Source organism: Ambystoma mexicanum, chromosome 1p (genome assembly GCF_040938575.1).
Source record: "Ambystoma mexicanum isolate Mex_15411 chromosome 1p, UKY_AmexF1_1, whole genome shotgun sequence".
Taxonomy (NCBI): Eukaryota; Metazoa; Chordata; class Amphibia; order Caudata; family Ambystomatidae; genus Ambystoma; species Ambystoma mexicanum.
This window is the reverse complement of record NC_090921.1, coordinates 1,270,051,097-1,270,075,640: the sequence shown is the minus strand read 5'-3', so window position 1 is coordinate 1,270,075,640 and position 24,544 is coordinate 1,270,051,097. Positions and strand designations below refer to the sequence as shown.

Below are 24,544 nucleotides of genomic sequence, written 5' to 3'. Positions count from 1 at the left end.
AAAGTTGAGACCAGAGTCTCCCTACACCCATTAGGCGAACCTGCTGGAAATCCAACAGGGGTCATATGATGTACAGACCTATGTTTCAGCATTTCAGAGAATGGCTTTTAGGCAGGCTGGCCAGAAACTGCTCAACAGACCCGTTTTTCGGAGAGGTCTTCAAGACAACAATTAATTGGCTGGGATTTCCCGTCCAACCTCTTTTCAGGAACGGGTTTCCCTTTCTCTGCAAGAAGACTAAAGGCCCACAGGTTCTGCCACAGTTTACTCCTTTCCAGGCAGGACTTTCTCCCGAAGAACCAATGCAGATCGGAATGGCTAGGGGCCCACTGACTCCTGTAGAGTGTAAGAAGAGAAGGGAAGGGACCAGGGCCTATGCATGTAAAGTGGTTCTAACAAACACCTTCTTCAGAATTGTCCAAAGGTTCCTCCACATCGTCAGGGAAACTAACAACCCCGACCCAAAACAGGGCTATGGACGGGGAGACAAGAAGAAGCCCCTGTAACACCACTCAGAAGGTAGACGAGCCACACAACAATCACCTAATGGTGTTCCAAATATTTCCTTCAATTTCCAAAAGACCACCCATTGAGGTCCAAGCCATGTTGGACTGTGGTGCTGTCGGTAATTTTATGGATATGTCCTGGGCAGAGGAAAGAGACATACCCTGTCACAGTAAGATTCCCTTTGATTTCTGGCCCAATCACTCAGGACACCCAGTTGGTTCTAATGTCCATGTTTCAACATCAAGAGAAAATCTTTCGACATTATTCGTATTGCCCATTTGCAAGTAATCCTGGGCCTTCCGTGGTTAGCCCTAATATATATTGGATCCTGAACACCATCCAGTTTCAGTCCTGGTTTTGCTATAGTAACTGCCTCCCACATGGTGAAACCAATATATGGTTGGGGACTACGATGGCGTCGTTGGCACAGGGTCCGGTCTATTCCACCTTGCTATTGGGCTTTTCAGGACATCTTCAAGGATGTTATCCCCAGGGAACCGCCCCCACATTGTCCTGAAGATTGCTCTATAGACCTGATCCCTGATACCACTGTGCCCTTTGGCAGAATGTTTCCATTATACCTACCCGAGCAGCAAGCTCTTCTGGAATATTTGGACTGCAATATCCAGAATGGGCTGATTCGGGAATCCAAGTCTGCAGCAGGAGTGTCTTTGTTCTTCATTCCGAAGGAGGACTCCAAACAGCTAAGGCCCTGCATGGACTACCGCAGAATCAACAGCATGACCATCCGAGACCGATACCCATTCCCCTTATAAAGGACATTCTAGAAGAAGTTCAGGGAGTAACATTCTTCACCATATTGGACCTGAGAGGGTCCCCATCAATTCCTGCGCATTAGGTTCAGAGATGAATGGAAAACTGCATTTAGAGCTCCCCTGGACCATTACGAATATCAGGTGATGTCGTTCGGTTTAGTCAATGAATCTGCAATCTTTCAAAGGTTCATGGAAAAGATCATTGCTTATCTCCGGTTTAGTTTTGTGGTTGTATACCTTGATATCCTTGTGTATTCATCCTCCAAGGTCAGGCACATTCAACATGTCACAGAAGTCCTGCTTCGCCAACATTACCTATTGGCCAAGCCCGTAAAATGTGTGCTTGAAGCCATTTCCGTTCTCCTACCTAGGATTCATCCCTACCGAAGAAGGGATACAGATTAATCCCAAGAAGACCAAGGCGAAGTCCAGTGGCCTGAACCAACATCAGTCAAAGACATACAGCGTTTCTTGGGGCTGGCAAATTAGTTCATACGCAATTTTTCCTGAGATCATTCTGCCAATCACAGTCCTGCTTAAAAAAGGTGTCCAATTTTCCTGGAATGTTAAAGTCAACACAGCCTTTCAAGAGCTTTTGTTCATCCCCCATTCTATTACAAGCGGACCAAACACCACCTTTCATTGTTGAAACTGATGCATCCGGAGGTGCCTTGGTGCCGTACTCCTACAAGTAGGACCTGAGAAATTGGAACACCCAGTGGCCTACTATTCCCATACACTTACACCGAGCAAGATGAATTATTCTGTTCTCAAAAAAGAACTGCTCGCAATCCACCAGGCATGTGTGGAATGGCGGCATCCGCTACAAGGAACTTCACATCGTTTTGAAGTGCGCACGGATCACCGCAATCTTCGAGTCCTTCAGCAGGTGGAATGCTGCATTTCTCTAAACGCTAGAAGGGCATACCATTTCTCTCAATTTTACTTTGTGGTGAAGTATAAACCCGGAAGGGAAACCGTTCTAGCGGATACTCTGCCCGGAGTATCGGAGAAAGTGCTGGAAGATACAGGGGTAACGAAAATATTCTTGCTCGGAAGAACTTCACTGGTGAGATCAACACATTTTTGCAAGACGTTAAAAAGAGGCCTCCAGAGAGTATTATGTTCATCACCCTCCAGCTCTTACTAACTCTTCATACTGATCAAGGCCAATTCTTCCAGGTGAAGAGACGGTTTGTGTCAACCACCGATCTAACATTGGTTATGTTCTGGTGTCATGACGACAAGGTAGCAGGCCACAAGGGAATCGCTGCCACCTTGGAGCTTATATCCCATTCCTTCTGGTGGCCTTCCATCAAGAAAAATGTGCAGAACTAGGTGCAATCCTGTCCCTGCTCTGCACAAAACAAATACACCACAGCCAAACCTTTGGGACTCTTCCAACAGGAACCACCCCACCTATGGGTCCATGGCAAAACATCTCAACTGACTTTATTGTTGACCTACCTCCATCTAATGGACACACAGCCAGAATGGTCACAATACTCTCGTTCAGCAAGTTAGCCCATTTTACACCCTTAGTAGGGCTTCCTACGGCTCCCCAGATGGCATCCGTTTTTCTCTGAGACATTGTCAGGCTACATGGCTGACCTTGCACAGTGATTTCTGACAGAGGTACACAATTTACTTCCGCCTTCTGGTCCACTCTGTGTAACCTCTTGGGGATTCATCGGGCTTTGTCTTCAGGCCATCACCCTGAAAGCAACAGCCAGACAGAGAGGCTCAATGCTACACTGGAGCAATACCTCCGATGTTTCAGCAATAAAGACCAGAACAACTGATACGACTTACTGCCCTTGGCGGAGTTCGCCTATAATAATGCAGCACATAGACCCTGGAATGAGTCCTTTTTGTACTTCTGGATTTCACCCCAAGCATCTCCCAACAGGCCTTCCACCTTCCAATGTGCCTTCTGTGGATGCTCTTGCATACCCAAAGCACTCAATCTTACCCATACGGTTATAACGCTCAAGGCCTCTCGCACAAACTACCACATGCAAAACACTCAGAAACCAGTTCCTCCCGCTTCTGAACCTATCCTCTCACTCTATCCTCATACCCATCTCTTGCAGAGTCATGCAAGCGGCTGGAGACTGCCCCCGGGTGGTAGCAGTGCGTGGTATAACAACTATAAATGAAAGTATGGGCTAAGTGTACAGACTATGTAGTAAAAACTTTATTTAAAACAATAAAAGTGAAGAGTTAAAGGATGAAAACTACTATAGCAGTAATAGAATGCTTTTGAAATGTAATATTGGGGTGAGGGCATGCCCATTGACCTACAATGTCAAAATATCTTCACATGCCCAAAAGGAAAGATCAAGCTACATTAGGATATCGATTCCTGCCAAACTGTGGGCCTCACCACGAGTTGGGCTTTAGCCATTAAATGCAGCAGTAGCTATTACCACTGCATTTAAGGGTTGGCGCAACCATGAGTCGGCAGTAAGTGGGAGTTTTACTTCCAGCTTTTTGCTGGAGGTAATGTCTCCTTACTGTCAGTTTTCGGCACCATTACCGCATATTGCCCCTCCCCCCAGGACCCAATGGGGAATGGGAGTTTACCGCTGTACCACTATTCGTGATTCGGTGCCAATAGCACCAAACTGAGTGGGGGTAACGCTAACTGCACTGGCAGTATTACCGCTGGGATACCGCCAGACTCCTGATGAGGCCCAGTCTCTTCTATACAGAGAATGTGAACATGTTCAAAGTTTACACAAGTTATCACTAAGAATCTCTTCTGCAGGAGCCAATGGGTGAGAAAAGAAAAAGAAACCTACTTCGCTTTCTCTGAATCCCCCACCCCCTTACAAACACACAGTTTCCAATTTTAAGACCAAGCAAGTAATGGGAGTGGATATATGTATGGTTTGGGTCATAGTATTTTTAGCAGATGGTTGATGGGATAGAGTTCTGTTAGATGTTTTATGGATAGGGTTTCTTTTCTCTTTATTGCTGTATTTCTTCAAAAGGAGTATTGTAATGTAATGATTATATATAGATTGGGCATACGTTCTGGGGGTTGTAGTCTAGCAATGATTTTTTTCCCTTTTGCCTTTATTAGTCTGTCTGGATTCCAGTCAGTTTTCAAGATGATTTGGTTAATGTTTTTTGTTCTGTGTGTGTGTTTGTGTGTCTGTTGGGTGGGGGGCCCTTTTCTCTACTCTGCATCATTTTACCAGTGTTATAGACATGACTTTGCTTTGTGTATTCAGACCATTGTAGGTTTGCAATTGCTGATGGCGGAAACATTAAGTTTTGTTACATGGAATGTTAAGGGGATGAATTGTCCTAAGAAGGGGAAAATATAATGTCAAAGTTGAGAAGAGAAAAAGCGGATGTAATCTTTTTACAGGAAACTCATTTGACTGAACAAACTGGAAACTTTTATGGGGCTTCAAAATATATGAAGGTCTTGTTGAACTGTTATTCGAGCAGGTCAAGGGGAGTAGGTTTGTTAGTTTGAAAATCCTTGGGTATGAAAGTTGAGAATGTTATGGATGATGAAGGACAATTTATTTTGGTAGATGCAATATATGAAGGGAATCTTTTGACGTTGGTATTAATTTCTTTAAAACGCTAACGGTCAGTTTGAAATCGATGAGGGGAGATAAAATAGTTTTCGGTGGGAACTTTAATTGTGTTTTAGATGCTTCTTTAGATAGGTTATCAAAGTGCAGGTTTTCGGGTTCAGCGCTGAGTGGTGTTTTTAATGATTTCCTTGAAACATTTGATTTAGTGGATAGTTGGAGGTTACTGCATCCTGTTGATAAGGAATTTTCGTTCTATTCTCCGGTTCATGAATCTTACTCAAGATTGGATTATTTGTTGGTGACTGATGCGATGGTTGATGATATGGTTGTAGACATTGGAGAAAGAGGTCTATTGGATCACGCATTGGTGAAGTTTAGACTTGATCGGGGAATAGTTAAGTCGGGTATGGATAAGTGGAGATTGAAAACGTTCATTCTATAGGACGAGAAAGTTTGTGACGACATAAGTCGTTTTATTGATCAATTCTTTGTGGATAATTTGGGTTCCGCGGATAATCTAGTGTTATGGGATGCTTTCAAATCTACAGTTCGGGGAGTGTTGATTAATTGACATCCAGGAAAAGAAAAGAGGGGGGAAAAAGGATCTGCAATCTTGAATTGAAAGTGAAGTCTATACAACAAAAATATGCTGTGTCTGGTAAAAAGGTGGATAGTTAAAAATGGATGAGGCTAGGGGCGAACTGAAGAAGACTTTGGATGAACAAATTGAAAAAGGCATGTATTGTATGCGACAGAAGTTTTGGGAGGAAGGGGATAAGAGTGGTCGTTTATTGGCTAATAAACTGAAGAGTTTAGCAGAGAGGTTGTTTATTCATAGGATTTTAGATGACACTGGAAATATAAAGGTTAAAACATAGGGATATTTGTGATTGCTTTCAGGCTTTTTATGCATCCTTGTATTCAGAAAATTCGCAATCTGATGAAATGGTGTTGAATGAATTCTTTACAAAAATAGAAATGCCTGTTTTATCAGCAGAGGGGAGAGAGGCTCTTGATGCTCCAATTGTTGAAAATGAGGTCTATGGGGCCATTTGTCAACTTAAAATGGGTAAGTCTCCTGGTCTAGACGGGTTACCGATTGAGTTTTATAAAACCTTTAGTTCGGCCTTGGTTCTAAAGTTATCTATACTTCATAATCAATTCCTTTCAGAAGGAAAACTATGTCCCTCTATGCGGGAAGCGGTTATTACGCTAATTCCAAAGGAAGGAAAAGATTCTGCTGAATGCAGTAATTATAGACCCATTTCTCTCTTAAATATTGATATGAAAATCTTTACAAAGATTATGGCTATTAGGCTACAGAAGCATATAGGGGAATTGATAGATTATTCGCAGGTCGGTTTTATGGAAAATAGGTATGGATATGATAATATTAAAACCTTATTGAATATAATTGGCTTATCGAATACAGAAGTGGATGAGATTTTGATCGTTTTTTATGCTGAAAAAGCGTTTGACTGTTATTGGTAATTTACACGTTAATTAGAATGGGGTTTGGTCCACATTTTCTGAACATTATTGGTGCCTTACAATATGATATCTCGGCTAGAATATGGGTTAATGAGGTGATGTCCAAGTCCTTTTAGCTGTTTAGGGGAACTAGACAATGTTGTCTACGTTCTCCCTTTTTGTTTAATTTAGCGCTTGAACCATTGTTGTCATATGTTAGACAAGAGAGGGACATTCGTGGATGGAAATTGAAGGATGGTGAGATAAAGGTACTAGCATACGCTGATGATTTAACGGTGGTGTTGTTGAATCCAATTGAAGGAGGCACACTGCTTCGGTATATGTTACAAGAGGTCGGAAAGTTGACAGGTTATTAAGTAAATTGGGGAAAAACAGTGGTCTTTCTGTTGAAAATGGACTCTATTAATAGAAGATTATTGGATTGGGATTGTCAATGGGTGGAAGTATCAGTTAAATATTTAGGTGTACATCTAGTTCGGGATATAAGTAGGACAGTGGATTTTAATGTAGACAAATTAAAAGAAACTGTATTGAAATATATACGTAGGTGGAATAGATTGACTGAGTCTGGGCTAAAATAGATGCAGTCAAAATGGTGCTGCTTCCGAAAGTGCTGTATTACATACAATCTCTTCCTCTGAAGTTTACTAAAAGGGTGTTGAAATGTATTGATAGGATTTTTATGGATTTTTTTACGGGGGTTAGGCAACAGCCAAAGATCCCAAGGTATATTTTGGTGCGTAGTGTTAGAGATGGGGGCTTTGGTTAACCATTATTGGAAAATTACTACAAGGGGTTCCTTATAAAGAAAGCATCTCATTATTTTAAAGATGTTGGGTGTCCTGATCCGTTTTGGCTACGGATGGAAAAAGAGAAGTTGAACCCACTTCCTATCGATTGTTTATATACGTATGGGAAGCTTCCGAAACCCAGATTGAAATTGGAGGCATTGGAAGCTTCGGAAGCTGCTTTGGTTTAGTTTATTCAGGGATGTGATCAAACATTTTTTTTACAAGAAGGCTTCCATTTGGTTAAATCCTGGTTTACAGATCGAGAACAAAATGTTGTATTGGAGGTGTTGGGCTAACAAAGGAATCCTGAAAATTGAGGATGTGTGGAGAGGTGATCAGATGGTGGCTTTTGAAGATTTAATAATCCAGTATGGATTGGGTAATAATGAGATTAATAGGTATTTGTCCCTGAGGCAATTATTGTCAGAAAGGTATCTGATGCTGAGTGAACCGTTGGGGGACTGTCCACAAGTATGTGTGTTGTATGGTGCTACTACAAATGTAGTCTCTAAGTTTACTAAATTGTTGCCTGTTCAATAATGTATGCAGGTCTCCTGGGAGACCTTGCGTATGAAGTGGATAACGGAGTTGGATCAGGATTTGTCGGGAAAGGAATGGGATAATGCTTGGAGAATGGTGAGAGATAAAATGGATCTGAACTTGAGATATATTCATCAAAGAATCTTGGGACGCATTTATTGGACTCCAGTGAGAATGAAGGAGAGGGGTTTGATGGATTCAGACTTGTGTTGGGGTTGTACTGGTTTAAATTACACATGTTATGGGAATGTGAACGGGTGCTTACCTTTTGGAAAGATGTTTTTGAGCAGGTAGATTTGGTGTTAGGTAGTCCATTGCCTCGGACTTTTCTGTCTGCGGTTTTCCTCTTGCACAGAAATAGGGATTTTGAAGACTGGTGGTATTGATTGGGTTAATAGAGCATTGATGATGGCAGTAAAACATTATGAAAGTATGGAAGTCATGGAAAAAGCCACATGTTGAAGGTTGGTTGATCTGCTCTTGTCGTCAAGATATGAAAAATCTCGTGCTTATCGGTTCCATCGGGAGACTGAACACAGAGTTGGGATTCTTTTAATGATTAATTTGGTTGAGGTGTAGAGAATTTGTATTTCATAATTGTGGGGTTGATGTTGTAATCTTTGTTTGTGGTTGTAATTTGTGGAGTTTAATATAGACATTGGGACAGGGGTGGGATTTTTGGAATATGTTGGTTTCTAATGGGATTATTAATATTTGTATATTTGAGATTTTGCTTCAAATTGTCCGTTTTATGATTCTCACTGCCGTTTTGTTGAAATGTTGATTAAAATTAAATAAACATGATTTAAAAAAAAGTAATCAGAAAAAAATCCACAACAATTCAATACAGCGCGCTTACAATAATTTTGTAAAAAAATGTGTTGCAACCGAAATTCGGGTTTTCACAAGTACAAAAACAAAAAAAATCCTTACATTACATCCAATCCTTAAACACATTTTTAAATTCATTCAAAGAAAACAAAATCATAAGATAAGAAAAACAGGAAAATCAATATTATGGCATCCTTTCTTCATCAAAAAATAAATAAAAAAAGATTTAAAAAAACATACAATTGAAATGTATTACCTTTTAAGTATTGCTCCTCTGGGATAAACCTGGTAAGCTGTAGGACCCTACCCACGTTTATAGTCAACGAGACCTCGTGGCCAGCAATTAGCCTTTGCCAGAACATCGTTGAAGATAAACAGTCAGCTCAATCAGTAAAATGACAAAATTATTTCTGTCTTACATCCCATGTCCCTTTGCATTCTCTCTACATATGTTCAATAGACTGTCGCATCCTGGGCACAATTCTTTTGCTTTTCCCCCTCATCCCCCAACAGGATAGCACTGCCCCAGTCTGGACCAAATTGAGTCGAACTCTCAAAAAATTATGTCCAAACTTGCCATCTGGAAATAATGTTATATTTCAGAAGGAAGCCCATCTTTTTATCACATAAGGAAAAGGAGGCTGCTCTGGTGACCTACGCATTTGTTCTATCATGTTTATCCAGTCCATGGTCATCAGTGCCTTCTTGGTCTTCATTGGATTGGATATTAAGGTTCCCACATTGCTTTTGCAATTAGCCAGTACTTCACCTGCTCTGGAGATCAGACAGAAGGGCAGACCGATAACAGGTTAGGTGTACCAGGACATCTTCATACAGAGTGTCAACCTAGGGGTTATCAGTCGATAGAGAGACAACCTCCAGTCTGCCTGCGATTTAAGGGATCTGAGGCCTAACTCATACCTCAAACTGGCCATAGGAAGACTATGGGGGAAGCCCAGAACTTTATTCCAGATGGTACCCTCCAGTTTCTGCCAGCCGAGGTGCCATGCCACTGGTTTAGCTTCCAACCCGTACATAAGTACAGGGATGATTTTAGACATGTAGAACTTTATCACTGGCAGTAAAGAAAACTTACAGTATTGTCCATTTATCTTCTGCATCTGAGATGTTAATTGAGATGCTTTAGTGGTGAAATTGAAGATGTTCAATCCCACTTTCGGGACTGCATACAGAGTGAATCCCAAATAGACAATTTCTTCAACTACTAGAATGGTTTGACCTCCCATTGACCAGATGAATTTGTCCCAGATTCCCTTTCCGCCCGAAGATTAGTATTTTTGATTTCCCTGGATTAATAGACAAATCGATCCATCTTTATATACAGATCCAGGGAGTTTAGCAACATCTGGAGACCCACTGCTGTATTATCCAACAGGACAATATTGTCTGCATACATTAACCATTTGATTTAATTGGTGCCCACTTTTGGACTCGCTAGTGCTGCAGAATCTATTTCCCTCCCCATGTCAGCCAAGTAAATATTGAATAAGAACGAGGCAACCATGTAGCCTTGTCTAACTCCCCTCTCTAATTTTACATAGTCTGAGAGTAAACCCTCAGTATTCAATCTTATTCCGACTGTGTTGCCTTCATGAAGAGAAGCCAGCATGATGAGAAGTGATTTTGGAGCTCCCCAACTTTCAGGTTTTGACCATAAACGATCTTGATTGACCAAATCGAAAGCGCTGAAACAATCTATACATGCGCCATATAGCATTGGTTCCCCCTTAATACCAGACTTTTCACTTTGGGTAGCCAGGGTTATACCATTAAGGGAAGTGGAGAGCCCTTTACGAAAACCAGTCTGTTTAGACAGGATGTTATTTTGTTTTGCCCATTGTTCTAAATTTCTTAACAAGAGACTGGCGAATAACTTGCTCCAACATCCAAAAGTGCGATTGGTCGATAATTTAGTGGATTCAAGCGATCCTCACCTTCTTAAAAATAGGAATAATGATGGAAGAAGGGGGAAATTATCAACTATTCACTATTTCCTGGAAGAGCTCGGTCAAAACTCTTGACCACAGGTTTATGTTGCCTTTCAATACTTGGTAAGTTAGCCCGTTAGGACCTGCAGCTCTTGAGGATATGTTGCTTTTTTAGTCATGTGCGTGTTCTCTGGTGTGTTGATAGTTGCCCAAAAGCTGCACGATGTATAAATCGCATAAGGCTTTGAGCATCAGCACTCTGTTTCTGCAGCCATTCGATTTGTCGCTGTTTTGACCAGCTTTTATAGTTGTTTTTAATGGCTTTAACCATTTCAACAGAGCTTCCCCCCTTATGGACCTTATATTACGCTTTCTGGTTTTTAATCCAGGTTACTTCATTAAAAGTATGAGAATGTGGCGAAAGCCTACATGTGGTCATGCTCCGAGGGCGATCAATATCCAACAAAAAATCTTGGAAACTGTGGGGGCTGCATCTTTGCTTCAATTCGACGGTTGACAACTCCCTGCATAATATTTGGAGTCCATAAGCCCCATCTCTCCTATATTTGACAGGTCAGTTTTTTCTGTTATTAACCATTACGGACTGAGACAAATAGTCAGTTTTTTTAGTGAACTGCCAGGAAAATATCGCTTCAAGGCACTTATGATCACTTGTTTCCCCTTCCCTTACTGCAAATTATTTACACCTCTCAAATAACCAAGATAAGATAATCTATGGTAGATGTCATTTTCCCCTCGGCTCCACGTTACTGCCAGAGGGGATTCCTCTCTATTGAGACATTAACCATAAACATATCCCATTCTGAAAATAAGGACAGCCACCCTCTACCTTTTACAGACACACATTTGATATTGGGTTGGTCCACCCCCGGCAAGTTGGGAACACATTGTGAACTCAGATCTCCTGCTGTTAGAATGGAGTCTGTGGGTAGATCGTTTACTTGGATCAAGAGATCGGACAGAGACTGCAGGAAATCAGTATGTTTTACACAGGCATGGTTCCAGTATAGGTTTATAGCAGTCAATTTCCTTGGGCCATCAGAGTACAGTTATAATTACTGCTAAAATCCCCTCCGGACAACTGGGGATCAAATCAACCTATGTTATTACAGTGGTCTTGCAGGCTATCAGCAGCCCTCCTGATCATCTTCCCTTCCACAGGGTGGAGGCTGACTGATGTACGATTGTAAACCCTTCAAATTGTGGGGGAATCGACTAACCAAGTTTCTTGAAAGAAAACTAGGTCGTTTCTCCCAAAAATGTCTTTCCTCTTCATAAAATCACCTTGATTTGCAAAAATGAATATAACCACAATGAAGATTACCAAGAAAAGACACATAGCGCAGACATAGGCAAGCAAATGCAGTGGCTCTTACCTGCTCCGCCTTTGCTCTTTGGCTCTGTATTTCACACAGTACATCACAACAACAAGCACCATGATGAGCAATAGGACTGTTCCAGTTAGGCCAGCAACTAGGGCAGCCACATCGATATTTGGCGAATTGCCTGCAAAAAAACAAGTGTGGCAGAGGGCAAGTCACTCACCATGATAACCTTAATACTTGTGTTCCCCAATACCCCTTTTTGAGTTGCGGAATGGCCATGATGCAGTACAAATAAGTTCAGGAACAGCTGCATGCTTCTGCATTCCTGCCTCTGTCCACCCCCTCTCCCTGGGCACCCTTTTCTGATAGTGGGTTGGGGGATCCGGAGTGGATGGGCTCTTCTGGAGAAAGGCATGCAAAGTGCTACTGAAGCCTACTAGTTTATCCACTCTCAAGAGAAGATTTTAAAGCGGAGGAATCCTTATACCCCAAAAAGCTGCCAATCCATTTTAAAAAGAATCCTCAGAAGGGCTTCAACTAATGTGTATATAGATCCCCTCTTCAGAACCCCCATTAGACTTCGATCCAGAAAGAATTGTAGAATGAGCACCAACATCTTTGTATGCTGCAAAGATGCAATTTCCCCAAACAGAAAACCGGGCTGGACTAATTAACAAATCAGTTACAGGGTGAGGAGGAAAATAGTGGATAAGGATTGCATAAAATAAGGAATGCGAGGGTGGGCTTCCATAAAGGACCCCCCCCGTTTACTCAGCTTATCTTCTAACACCCAAGCACAGTGGATTTCCCTTTCAGGGTATAAAGGGAAAATGGTACTACTAAACAAAGTATTTCTTAGCCTAGTGTCCTCGATCTGCAAAGCTCAAAGTCTATAGCCAGGCTCACATGCACAGCAATACGCAACTGTGCTGGCCAGCTTCTCAAAACATAACCAAAATAGGAGCACCATCACTGAATACCAGGGAACTGCACAGATCTAGGACATTGTAATGGTCCCTGAAGGAAACAAAAAAGGTACAAAGAGTGGAATGGATCTTCATGGATGGAAAGCGTATGCATGCTGGAGCAGAGTCCAAACATTTGTTCTAGGCATCCCTGTTATTTAAATAACTTTCAAGCAACAGACCTTCTGTTATTCATGGTGCCTTATCAAAGTGCCCTTTTGGAAGGCCTTCCAATGACTACACTTGCATCCCCGAGATGTGTTCTACATGCTTCAGCACGACTCAAAGGACTCTGGAAATTCAACCCTGACCCTCCTCTAACTGCACTGGCTCCTGCTGCAAGCCTCTACAAGGCGGTCACCCTGAAGTCCCCAAACTACCTCACTGAGAAACTCAGCATCTCCAGAGGCCTGCGATCCACCAGAAGTAAAGAAATGTACTGACTTGAACTCTGATGGCGCAGGAAGGAAAGAACAAGACGGTCATCAGACTCGCACCATTGTTGCTACCGTTCAGGAAAGAGCTCAAGACCTTCCACTCTAAGGAATGTCTTCTCTATAACACATAGGCCCACACACCCTCCACTCCCCAAAGTACTGAGACTCTGATCTGCTCCCACTGGCTCCTCCACTGGTTGCTTGTAGACCCCTTGCTGCAAATTGCACACCAGTTAGCTCCCACTGCCTTTTTCTCTGCTTCCCTCACTGATTGTAAAGCGCTCAGTTGCTTCCTGGAGCTAGGGCCATGCTCAAATACCCTAATTACAATAATAATTTAAGTGTCACCCACATTATGTAAACCAACTATCATCTCAAATATCGGACACTGACTGTAAGTAAGCAGGCACCTTGGATGTGTAACCTCATCCCAGGCTTTCTATTCTTAGAACATGTGTGACGCGAGAACTTTGAAGCAGCCCCTTGCAAGTAAATGCATTATTTGCCCTCTATGGATTTTGAGTAGACAAATGTCATTGCTCAGCATCTCCTACCTTAGCATTGCTAACATTACCCTTTAAGTGGAGAGTACCATTGCAATATCATGTACTTGGCCTGCAAGGGATAATGGTATGGGCTAACCCCAGTATTACTCATCTGCAGTATTAGGGCAACAGACATTAAGACAGTAGAATGCTTATCACTCAATCTGCATACTTTCCAAGTGTACAGAGTTGCATTGGGCATAGACCTCAACAAATTATATTCTAACTCGCTGCTACACAAAAACGGTTTCACTTATGAGTTGTATAATCCTACCCAACAATATAAGGGGGGGGGGATAAGTTGCAAACAATCTTGTATGCAATGCGAAATAATAGTGTAAATGCAGATTCATGACACTTTCTTAAAATGCATATCATATCATGGAGCGGCACTACATATGTTTTAATTGCGATGTATTATGGGTCTGCAAATATCCCAGTGAGTTTCACTGCTGCAATCCTTAACCTTTTATAGTGCCCCATCAACTAGTATTGGACGCTGGCACAGGGGGCATGAGTGGAAGAGCAAAGGAGAACACTCCTTGTGGGTGATGAGCAAGTCAGTAACTTTCAAAAACAGTCCGTTTTTTCAGCAGTACAGTGAAGGAAATGTGCTGTGTTAAAATAGGAAACTCTAGTAACAGTCTATAGAACTGCACTTTATTTCTTTCTATGCTCAGATGCTGAGGACATTTCAATATAAACATGTGTTCTGTGTTTATTGATTCTACCATCCCCCTGCAACTTGTTAACTGATAATACATTACAGAGGGTCCCTAGTTACAGAAAAAGGCACTCAATCTGTTGTACCTCTGAGCATTGATGCTATTAACCTAAAAGCCATGCATATGTGATTTTCTTCAACAGTGCGCCATAAGAAACCTCAATAAGGCTCTTGTTAAATTTCGCCTAGGCTGTGTTGAGGCATGGTGGGCAAAACTATTGGCGGTGAAATGCGTCCTGTAATTTTACTTCCTATGTCAGGGGTAACAAGCAAGGCTCTGATAAGAATTTGCTTCCTACTTGTATTGAAATGATTTTTCAGGGAGTAAACAAGTAATTAGCTTTGCCAAAAGGGATACTTTAGGCTTATTAAAAATGTTCTTTCCCATTAAAATTCATCTTGAGATTGGGGAGAAATATTAGAGTTCCTTCAAATGCCACTGCTCTGCTGGTCACTGATTTGAAAACAAAATCAGTGGAGCTTTGTGGGCAGAAGCCAGGGGTTGGCTCGTAATTGTTTCCCGTTATTGTTGGGCACATTTTTCTGTTTTTAGGGAGTACAAATGCATACCATATGTCCCTTAGCTGTAAGGTAAATATCACAACTCACATGACAACTTAATGTGGATAGTAAGCAGAAGCCAGGGAATTGTGATCATCATATTATGTGATGCAGTTATTCTGATGCAATTATGCTTACACAAACTATGAGAGGCATATTCTCCTGGCCCTTGTATCACCTCATTAAAGTGGCACATGAATTCCTATTCGCATGTTTTCTGACACATTCCTTTTAGTTGCCATTATTCCATCTGCCAATATTGCATCCTGTCCGATTTCTTGACAGCTACATCACTTATGACGAGCGATATTTGTTTTTTGTCATACACGAGTGTTTTTCAAGTGGCATAAAACACTTTCTCTACACAGGAGCACTTTTGCTAGCTACCGTGGCAGATGTAGAGATCTTGAACTGGTTGATAGGTTCTCTTTATTATCACATATAAACTATATATTTTTTATTTTAGCCTATGTGTTTGAAAAAAAGATTTGTAAGATGCACCGTTTACACAGATTTGTAAAGAATTGCAGTGGTTGGGAAGGGGTATTTCCTTTCCAAACTCTCTTCAGAGATGGTAACTCACTAACTACAAATGCTCACAAAGTGGCTTACCTCGTTAGTCAGTTGCACACATGGAAAATAAAGTGTGCACGAAAGGCAACTAGTTCTACACTTGGGGAACAATAATTAGAGGGAACATTGATCATATGATACTTATCTTCTCCCAGCCGGATCAGATGATCCATGTACCTTTCCTCAGACCTGAACCCTCCTTTATGGCAATCTTTTCCTTCATACCCGGCTTTCATTTGTACCGAAACCAAGACTGCAAGGTTTACATTTAGACTGGTCTCACAGCAACAAGAATCTGAAACATTGGATCCACTGACCCAACCAGTTACTCACTTGTATCACCACCTTTCCCATTGTGAGGATATTTAGCCCAAAATTGTTTCTGCAAGTGTAGAAAAGAGAAAACGGAATATATTAATTCACAATCAACACCAATTTCTTTCCCAATGTCACTAGTGATACATGATCACAAGTTCAAATCACTACTAAAAAATGTTTAAAGTAACTTTCAAATGAGAGGACAATATAAACATAGAAAAAGTACAAGAGCACAACACAAATCATGAAAATGCGGATCTTGCAAATGAAGTGTGGTTAATATTTGTGGTAAGGAGGGAAACCATGTATGCATTTTACATTACAGGGCTTTGAGTCAGATTAGGAGTGTCCAAAAACAACTTTATGTGTGGTGGATCCAACAAAACATGTTAAACCCACATCCCACGCCCCATCCTTGCAATGTTACACACCACTATTAGTTGTAGAGAAAGCCCTTGGAAACTAGAAGGGATGTCATTCCCTTCAAGAATCTAAAAAGGCTTTATGATGGGTTATAGTAAAGTGCAACAAGGTTCTCCTGGCTAATGGGTATAATGATTTCCTTTGGGATTTCTAATCTGTTACATAGTCCCAGGTATATAGCACCCAGCTTGCGTTGTGGCCCAAGTTACAGTTTTAGGGATACAGCCCTTATCTTGATTATAGTGGGCCTCATTACGACCCAGGCGGTAAGTTACCGCCTGGGCCGTGACTTTACCACCATGGCGTAAACTACGTTTACGCCATGGTGGTTGGCGGACTTACCGCCCCATTCCGACCTTGGCGGGGTGGTAAGTCCCCAATCCCCACTTACCCTTCCCCATTCCCATTTTTTCCCCATAGGGCATAATGGGAGTGGGGAAGGCGTTAATTACGCCACCGTAAATTACGGTGGCGTAATTAACTCCATGGTCCCTTAGCGCCATGGATTTTAACACCTGCTAAAAGCAGGTGTTAAATCCGCCATGGCGCTAAGGGACCTCGTACTCAGGCGGTAAGGGTCGGCGCTGTTTACGGCGCCGTAAACCCCTTACCGCCTGAGTTGTAATGAGGGCCAGTGTCTCCTTACATCCACCAGGGATAAATGCCCTGCCAATTCTGCATCCAGGGACATGCAGCCCCTCCTCACTTTTCCAGTGTCTCAGGTACAGATCACCCTGCACACATTCAAAGTTGCAGACATCCTCACCCTCTGTCTGGGTTACTCGGTCCCAGTTCCCTCTGGTTCCCTTGTCCTTTCACCTTCTTCAGGGCCAGAGGATATGGCTGCTCTCCTTTGCTCTCCCAGGCCATGGAGCTGGCTCTGGCCACTCGGCTAAAAAATAAAATGGCCCACTCCTCATTATCCAGCTCCTCTGCCACACGTCCCTTCTCCCTGAAGGAGGAAACAGAACCGCTTTTATAATGCTTCACCGGCCAACATCTGCCGGATTGTTGGTGCCGTCATGGGTTCAGGCTTGCCATCTCGTTTAGCTTTAGGATATTTAGGCGGCAATAGGAAAGGAAGTCTCAAGCCTGGTTGCCAATTTGCATTTTCACTATGCACTGTGTGTCTGGGACCACATTTTTATCCCTCCCTGATTTACTGGGCTGTTTATGGGAAGAGTCCGATTCTGTGGACTTTGGGATTCCTTGCACCAGTTTTCATTTCTTACCCTTGTGACTTTCGAGTTGTGTTTCACCATGGTATTTTAGGGCAGTATTATTGCTGTGGCCTCAAGCCTGGCTGCTTAATGTAGGGGGATGTATAGTGCTCCTTTTTGATTTCTTAGTTGCATGGTTGTTACGCAGGATTATTGAATATGGGGGTTGCAGGGATCTGTCTCTCTAGCGCTCAGATTTCTGCGGTACCTTGCTTCTTTTTCACAAACAAGCAATATAGCCCCATTGATGTGGATATGGTTTGTCCCTGCAGAGCGAATTGCAAAGATGCGGTTCTCCGGAATCTGACAAGGTCTTCAGGGAGGGGGGGAGGGGCTGGAGGTTTAAAGGAGTCCAGACTACATCTTGGGGTGTATGGACGCCCATTCACAGGAAACAAAGTATGTGGTCCAAATGACACGCACTGGGATATGTGGATCTTTTAACTTTACACCTTTGCCAACCCCTCACGGTCTGACTATGAGGGTAGGGAGCACTGCGAGTTAGGATTGAGAGACTGGCACAGTCACAGTGGGAAAATGGCTTAGGGTACACACTTGGTTCAACAAAGCCATAACACACTCCGCTCAGTGATACTTACTAGTTTGTTCTGCTCCACACAAATACTGATTTGATGGTACTGTTACCACATCACTTACCTGTCGTAGGGGGTCCTCCTCTTCACTTACCTGTGGTAGGGGGCGCACCTAAGGGTCCTGGCGCGCCCCATCCTGGCGCTGCTATCCCCGATACCGGCTGGGGGGACCGCAGGCTTCTGCGGCACTCGGCGCTTCCGGGGTTTCTGTGTCTCGGGATTCACGCATGCGCGGAAGGCCGCGTTTTGTTCTTCGCGCATGCGCAGTCCACGAGACGCTTGGGGAGCCCCAAGCTTGCTTCCCAAGCCTCATTCTGGGCACGGCAGAACTCGGGGACAGCACGGCTTGCGTTCCAAGCCTCCCGGGTGCTGCCAGCCCTATTTAAGGGATGGAATCTTGAGACTCAACGCGTCTCAACGCGGTTTGTTTCCGGATCGTGTTTTTCGCTCCTGCAGCCTCCCGCTGCGTCCATTTTCCTTGTTGGATTCCTGTTCCTCCTGTTCCCTTCTGTTTCCTTGGTTTTGGTCCTCCCTTCCCTTGGTTCCCTCAGGCTGCCTAGCTCTTCTCCTTCCCTCTCAGCCTTGCTTCTCTACAGCCTTGCCTGCTGCAGCCTTTCCTGTAGCCTAGCCATACCCTGCTATGGACTATTCACTCCTGATCAGCCAACTTGCCTGCTGCCTACCCTGAGCCTTGCAGCTACAGCCTTGGACTACTCTCCTCAGACCAGCCAACTTGCCTGCTGCCTTCCTTGTGCCTTGCAGTCACTGCCTTGGACTATCTACTCAGCTCAACTATTGGTCCCCAGCCGTTTCCTGGAACCTTGCAACTTCTTTTGTGGACATTAGCCTTAAATCTTCAGCCTACTTTTGGGGTCCTCTCAGAAGTAGGTTCCAGCATACAGTCCGCAAGCACCGGCCCTCTAGACTGCCCCGGCGCCACGAGAATCAGGGAGGTGCACACTTGTGGCGTTGGGAGCTGGTCCACCCCTAGCCCTGTTGACACCAGGGAGAGGGCTGCACCGGTTTCTTGCGTTACACCTTCTGCAGTCATCTGTCGGACAGCCTGGCGACCTCACCACGATCAACTACCGGAAGTTCAGGTACTCTGCGCCCTAGAGACGCCATCTTTAACAGGTACTAGTTCCTGGCAGAATGGTCTTCGTGCCAAGCTTAACAGTCACCTCGGGGTGGGGAGTGGCAGTGGGGGACTTTTGACAAACTCGCACAAAAGGACTGGCACAATTACTAAAGGGATCACAACAGAGTAGTTGCCAATGAAAAGACATCCTAGATCACCCAGAGAGTGAGGAGTCAATCTGCAGCTCCTACTAGCGCAACAAAAGAATGCTCAGAGTGACATTTGCATTGGTCTACTCAGCGGTGAGAGGATACTGGCAACATGGGCAGAATGAATGACAGGCACCAAGGACAGAAACGTAGGTTGCTTAGGAATGGATACCAGAAGGAAGTCGTCTTAGATGTGCCATCAAGCAGGACTGCAACAGTCAATAGACAAGGAGTTTGTGAATGCAGTGGATATGGGCATTATGGGATTGGGGAAGAGGGGGGTAATGGTTTTGCAAGTGAGGGGGCGAAAGAAGAAGGGTGCTCTCCCTTTATGGATGAAGAGGCAGGTGCCATTTGGAAAAAGGGAGATATAAAGAAGATGGGGAGGGAGAGGGGCAGGGAAAACAGGGTGAAGGCGGGATCCCCTCCCCTTCAATGACCAATGAGAAGCATCACTGACACAAGCAGCCATCCGGCGCAATAGTATCTGTGCTTTAACATGGCGCGAAGTGCCGCAGTAAAAGAGCCAACGCAAAGACTTCCACTTTTCAATAAATCCCCTTCATGTCAGTTAACATTCATCACAGCTGTACCACCATCTCACGATAAAAACAGTGTAGAGAGGCAACAAGTGGAGGGGGACTCTGGGGGGGGTGGGGGAGGGCGGGTGTATCGGGGAGAGGCAGTGGAAATTGTCGCCAAAAATCATCTCTCCCACTTTAACTCACCCAGCCATTGCACTGGATGCGAAATTCTGCATCTCAAACTCACCCCAACCTGCTGCTGTTGCATACATTTGGTCCTAATCTACCCCCCTCCAACCACCATGTAATCCTTTAATTAGGAAATCCTGCATATATTAAGCAGACCTCAAAAGGGACTAACAGTGTTACCTTATTCCTCTGAGATCAACCATTGGCGAGGCAATCCATCTGATAAAGAAGCCACCTTACTAAAGTCCAATCGAAATAACATTAACCTTCATGTTTTGAACTATGACCCCCATCAACGTCAAAGGGAACATCCTAGACTGGATTGTCTCAAAAATCCTTGAAGTCAAGGTCTCCAATACTGCCCCTTGTATCTGATCAATTTCAACATATGCCCCTCTCCCACACATCCCCCCCAAGCCATCAACCCCCCCCCCCCCAAAACCATCAATCGGAACTCAAAAAGTCTCCAACTCCGATCTTAAAGAATGCATCACAAACACCATAGTCTTCGGCGTTGGACTCCCCTGATGCATTAATCAAGGCACTCAACATAAACCCCACTGTGCTCTTCGATAAGCTCGCTCCCCTTAAGCAAAGAACAGTCTGGGGAAATCCCACCATCAAACATGGGTTTCACCCGAGCTCAGATCCTTAAAGACCGATAAGAGAAGGGCAGAGGTGTTGCCCCTCATCTGACAAGGAAAATGCATAGAAGACAATTGAAAAAACCTATAAGGACGTAATCATAGAAACAAAAAAAAGAACTTCTACAAACAATTGTAAAAGCAAATGAACCCAGAAAGCCGTTTGAGATACTAAAGCTTCTTGACAGCATTCATACCTACAAATTCAGACCGCACTAAAATACAGAACGCCTTCCAAGGAAAAATACTCAAAACAAGGGACAAAATCCAATTATAGATTGCCGCACATTCCAACTCACCGAGCACACCCCCCTCTCCCCAGTACCCCTGCAGCCCCCCTACCTCCAGTACGCTCACACAAGGGTGGCTCCTTTTGCTTTACAAAAGGTATCCAACTTGGTCCTGCTGCCTATTCTAGGTACTATGCGCCCAACAACCAGCCCAGATAATAACTCCCCCCAAAAATGATTCTGGATAACGGGGATACTGTCTCCCCTTTCTCGGTACGATTTATCAATGCCTGTTTTTGGACTAATGCAGTCCCCAATGGCATCAAAAATGTCATAGCGGCTCCCCTTCTGAAAAAGCTAGCATTGGATCCCAATCTAAAACCTATTACAAACTGCAATTTCTTCTTGAAAATCCTGGACAAAGTAGCAACTTGTCAGATTCAAACCTACATTGAATCCATGAATATCCTGCAGTCAAGGCATTCTGGTTTTCGCCTCACCTATAGCACAGAGGCAGCCCTCAGATCTTCAGAGCCAGATGCTAAGCATTATGGACAGGAGTTAGTCCGGCCTCCTGGTTTATTGGACTTATCAGCTGCGTTCGATTTACTTGACCAACAACGACTCCTTCACATCTCAAAGGACACCAGCGATTTCTCTGATTTAGCTTGCAAATGTTTCAAAAAAAGGTAGCAGGCGCTCCTCTCCAGAAAGAACAGAGCATGATGACATGTTCTGAAATGAGTTTGCAGCACACGCTTTTTGCTCACTGTACCTTTCACAGATGGGAAATATCCATTTGCATATCAGTCTTTGTCCCGCCCACATGGGCAGTCCAGCACCGAAATGCTATGGCAATTCCTCTCTGAACAAGAGTACCAATAGCAACCTCATACACGCGTTTCAGCCTTGTTGGGCCTCAGTGAAAACAGGTTATCATGCTATGTTCTTTCTGGAGAGGAGTGCCAGCTACCTTGTTTTTTTGAAGTATTAGCTTGCAAATGGATACACTCCTTCCTGACTGGAAGACCGGCGAAAGTCTGCTGGGGTAACGCCTCCACCTATCCCATTTTTCCACCTGAGGGGTGCCACAAGAAGCATGTATGTCCCCGATCTGGTTTAATCTCTACATCTTATCTCTATGTAGCCTTGTAGAAGAATCGAGAGTCTTTCAGACCAACTACGCAGATCACATCCAACTGGTCCTACAGATTTCAGGGGAGTACACCTTCGCCAGCTCACTCCTCCAAAATATGTATAATCAAGTAGACACCTGGATGGTGAACAATTGAATGTGCCACAATAAGGACAAGACTGAACTCCTCACCTTTGGCTCCCACCAAGCTAAGGCTAAATTTACTAATCATTAGCAGTCCGTTTCCATCCAGGACTGTAACATCTAAGTAAAGGGGGAAATGAAAACTCTAGGGGTACAAACCAATTGTACATCGAGTGCAGAATCTCAAGTGAACCTAGTTGCCAAAAACTGCACGTACCATCTAAAGCTACTTAAGAACATTTGTCCGTACCTTAGTGAGGACAACGCCCCTACTATCGCCCGGACAACTATTCCATCAAGATTAGACTATTGTAATGCACTCCTAGTAGGGGCTGATTTTAAAAAAAAAGCACCCAACGCCTCCAAACCATTTACCATGACACAGTCCGGATCACCACAAAGATCCCAAGAGTTGCCATATCTCAATCCATCTGCAGGAATTACACTGGCTACCGGTCACGGCCAGATGTAAATTGAAAAGCAGTGTCCCTACTTCATAAGTGTCGGTATGGGAAATCTCCCAGTTACCTAAAGTCTACTTTTTCATGGTATAAGTCACTACCATCGTTAAGATCAACAAACACCAATGTTGTTGCTCGCCCACCTTTCAAGAAATCAAAAGGAGTTTGGCAGAGCATTTGCTAACTGTTCTTCTAAAGTTTGGAATGGACTCCCTTTATCCTTGCTATCAGACTCAAATTTGAGCACGTTTAAGAAAGCACCGAAAACGTTCCTCTTCGCCTAGATGACTATGACCTGCTCCTGTCTGACATTGTGCTGTTCTTATCTGCTGTCCGTTGTGTTTGTGTGCGCCCTGATGCCTGCGTGCTGCAGCGCGATACAAATAAATATATCTCTGGCAATCTCAAACAAGTCTGCTAAAGCAGAACCAGGAGACCTTGCAGCCCCAGAAGCAGCAGCTATCATGTCCTCGTTTTATGAGCTCCCATCTACCCCCAACGGGGCGATGGACTAGTCCCTAGGATTCAATGGGTCAGTCTTGGCAGTTTTTCTGATCGAAGCCTCCAAATCAAACTGTGTTCATGTACCAATAAGGCCATTGGTCAAAACAGTGAAAGCTGAGCTGCTGCACAAAAGCAACACCCACCTGAGCCATACACACCCCTTACAGCCTCCCCCCTTCACTTCCTGGGTTTAAGATCTTAGCATCCTTAAACAAAGTGTACTTTGCGTGTCACCAGAAATTCACTCCAAATGCCCCTTTACCTACTAAATGGCCCTCATTGTCATAGTGCTTCTCCTAGCATACCAGACAATAGGGTTTCTTCTTAAAGAGCCCCGTTTTACAGGCACTCATATTTTTCTGTCTCAACAGGTCCTGAAGGAATTGCAACATCTTGCTATTTTGAGGTATCGGGATTGTATCTTCTGAAAGGTCTATGTATCCTACACAAGCAGGTGTGGCATGACAAACATTACTTGAATCCACTTGTGCCAAAAGTTGACTTCAATTGAAAAGGCTTTATAGAATATTTCATCACATTTCTGCATAAATCAATTAAACAAAACTTTAAAAAAAAATTCCACATTTAATTTCCCTGGTTAGTCTTCGTTACAAATAGAAAAAGCAGGAATAGGGCTACCAGTTTCCCAAGAGAAGCTCAACAGGAACACCGTTTTTACAGATAGACCCAAGTCAATAAACATCTCAAAGTATCTCCATTAAAATTCAATGCATGACTAAACCCTTCATAGAAAGCCTAAAAACGTTGGGCAGGCCCACAACCCAATTAGTAGTAAGCCCACATATGACCTGTAGTGCAAAGGTGACTGGTCTTTTTAGATAGCACTCAAATGTTGAGAGGAAGAGAAGGGAATTAAAGGTATGAGAGTTGTACGCAGATGGGTGCAGAGACTGTCTCTCCAAATTTCACACATGTCATGTCCTCAATGGGGCAACAACACTTCAAACAAATGCCCACGTAAGATATTGCCTACAAGCACACCGAGATCAGCAGTTTGTGGAGTAATGAAATTCACTGTTTGGTTAACTGCAAGATCATTTCAACCTGTTTGGGATGTCCAGCAGCAAATGATTGTTTAAATCAAGCGTTTAGAAGCAAATCACTTGCTGGAACTACAACACCCAATCACTCGCTATCCCCATCTGTGACAAATTCAGGGAATGGACGGAGGAACATAGAAGTCTGCACAACGCTGCAACCTCCAATAAGGCAGGGTGCCCAAGGAGCTTGGAGCCGCCAAGAAGAAATGTGAAGGGGC

The 24,544-nt window shown here is 43.6% G+C and overlaps 1 protein-coding gene across 2 annotated transcripts in view; it reads right to left on the bottom strand.

Annotated features, from left to right (window-relative positions):
• The window catches only part of PRRG2 (proline rich and Gla domain 2), a 214,329-nt gene that overhangs the window by 56,969 nt on the left and 132,816 nt on the right, over window positions 1-24,544 (bottom strand). For both annotated transcript variants that reach the window (XM_069605176.1, XM_069605177.1), the window contains 2 exons: window positions 15,927-15,975; window positions 11,840-11,969 (listed from right to left, as the gene is read on the bottom strand). In XM_069605176.1, the coding sequence (XP_069461277.1) occupies window positions 11,840-11,969; window positions 15,927-15,975 (179 nt within the window). The remainder of the gene's footprint in view (window positions 1-11,839; window positions 11,970-15,926; window positions 15,976-24,544) is intronic.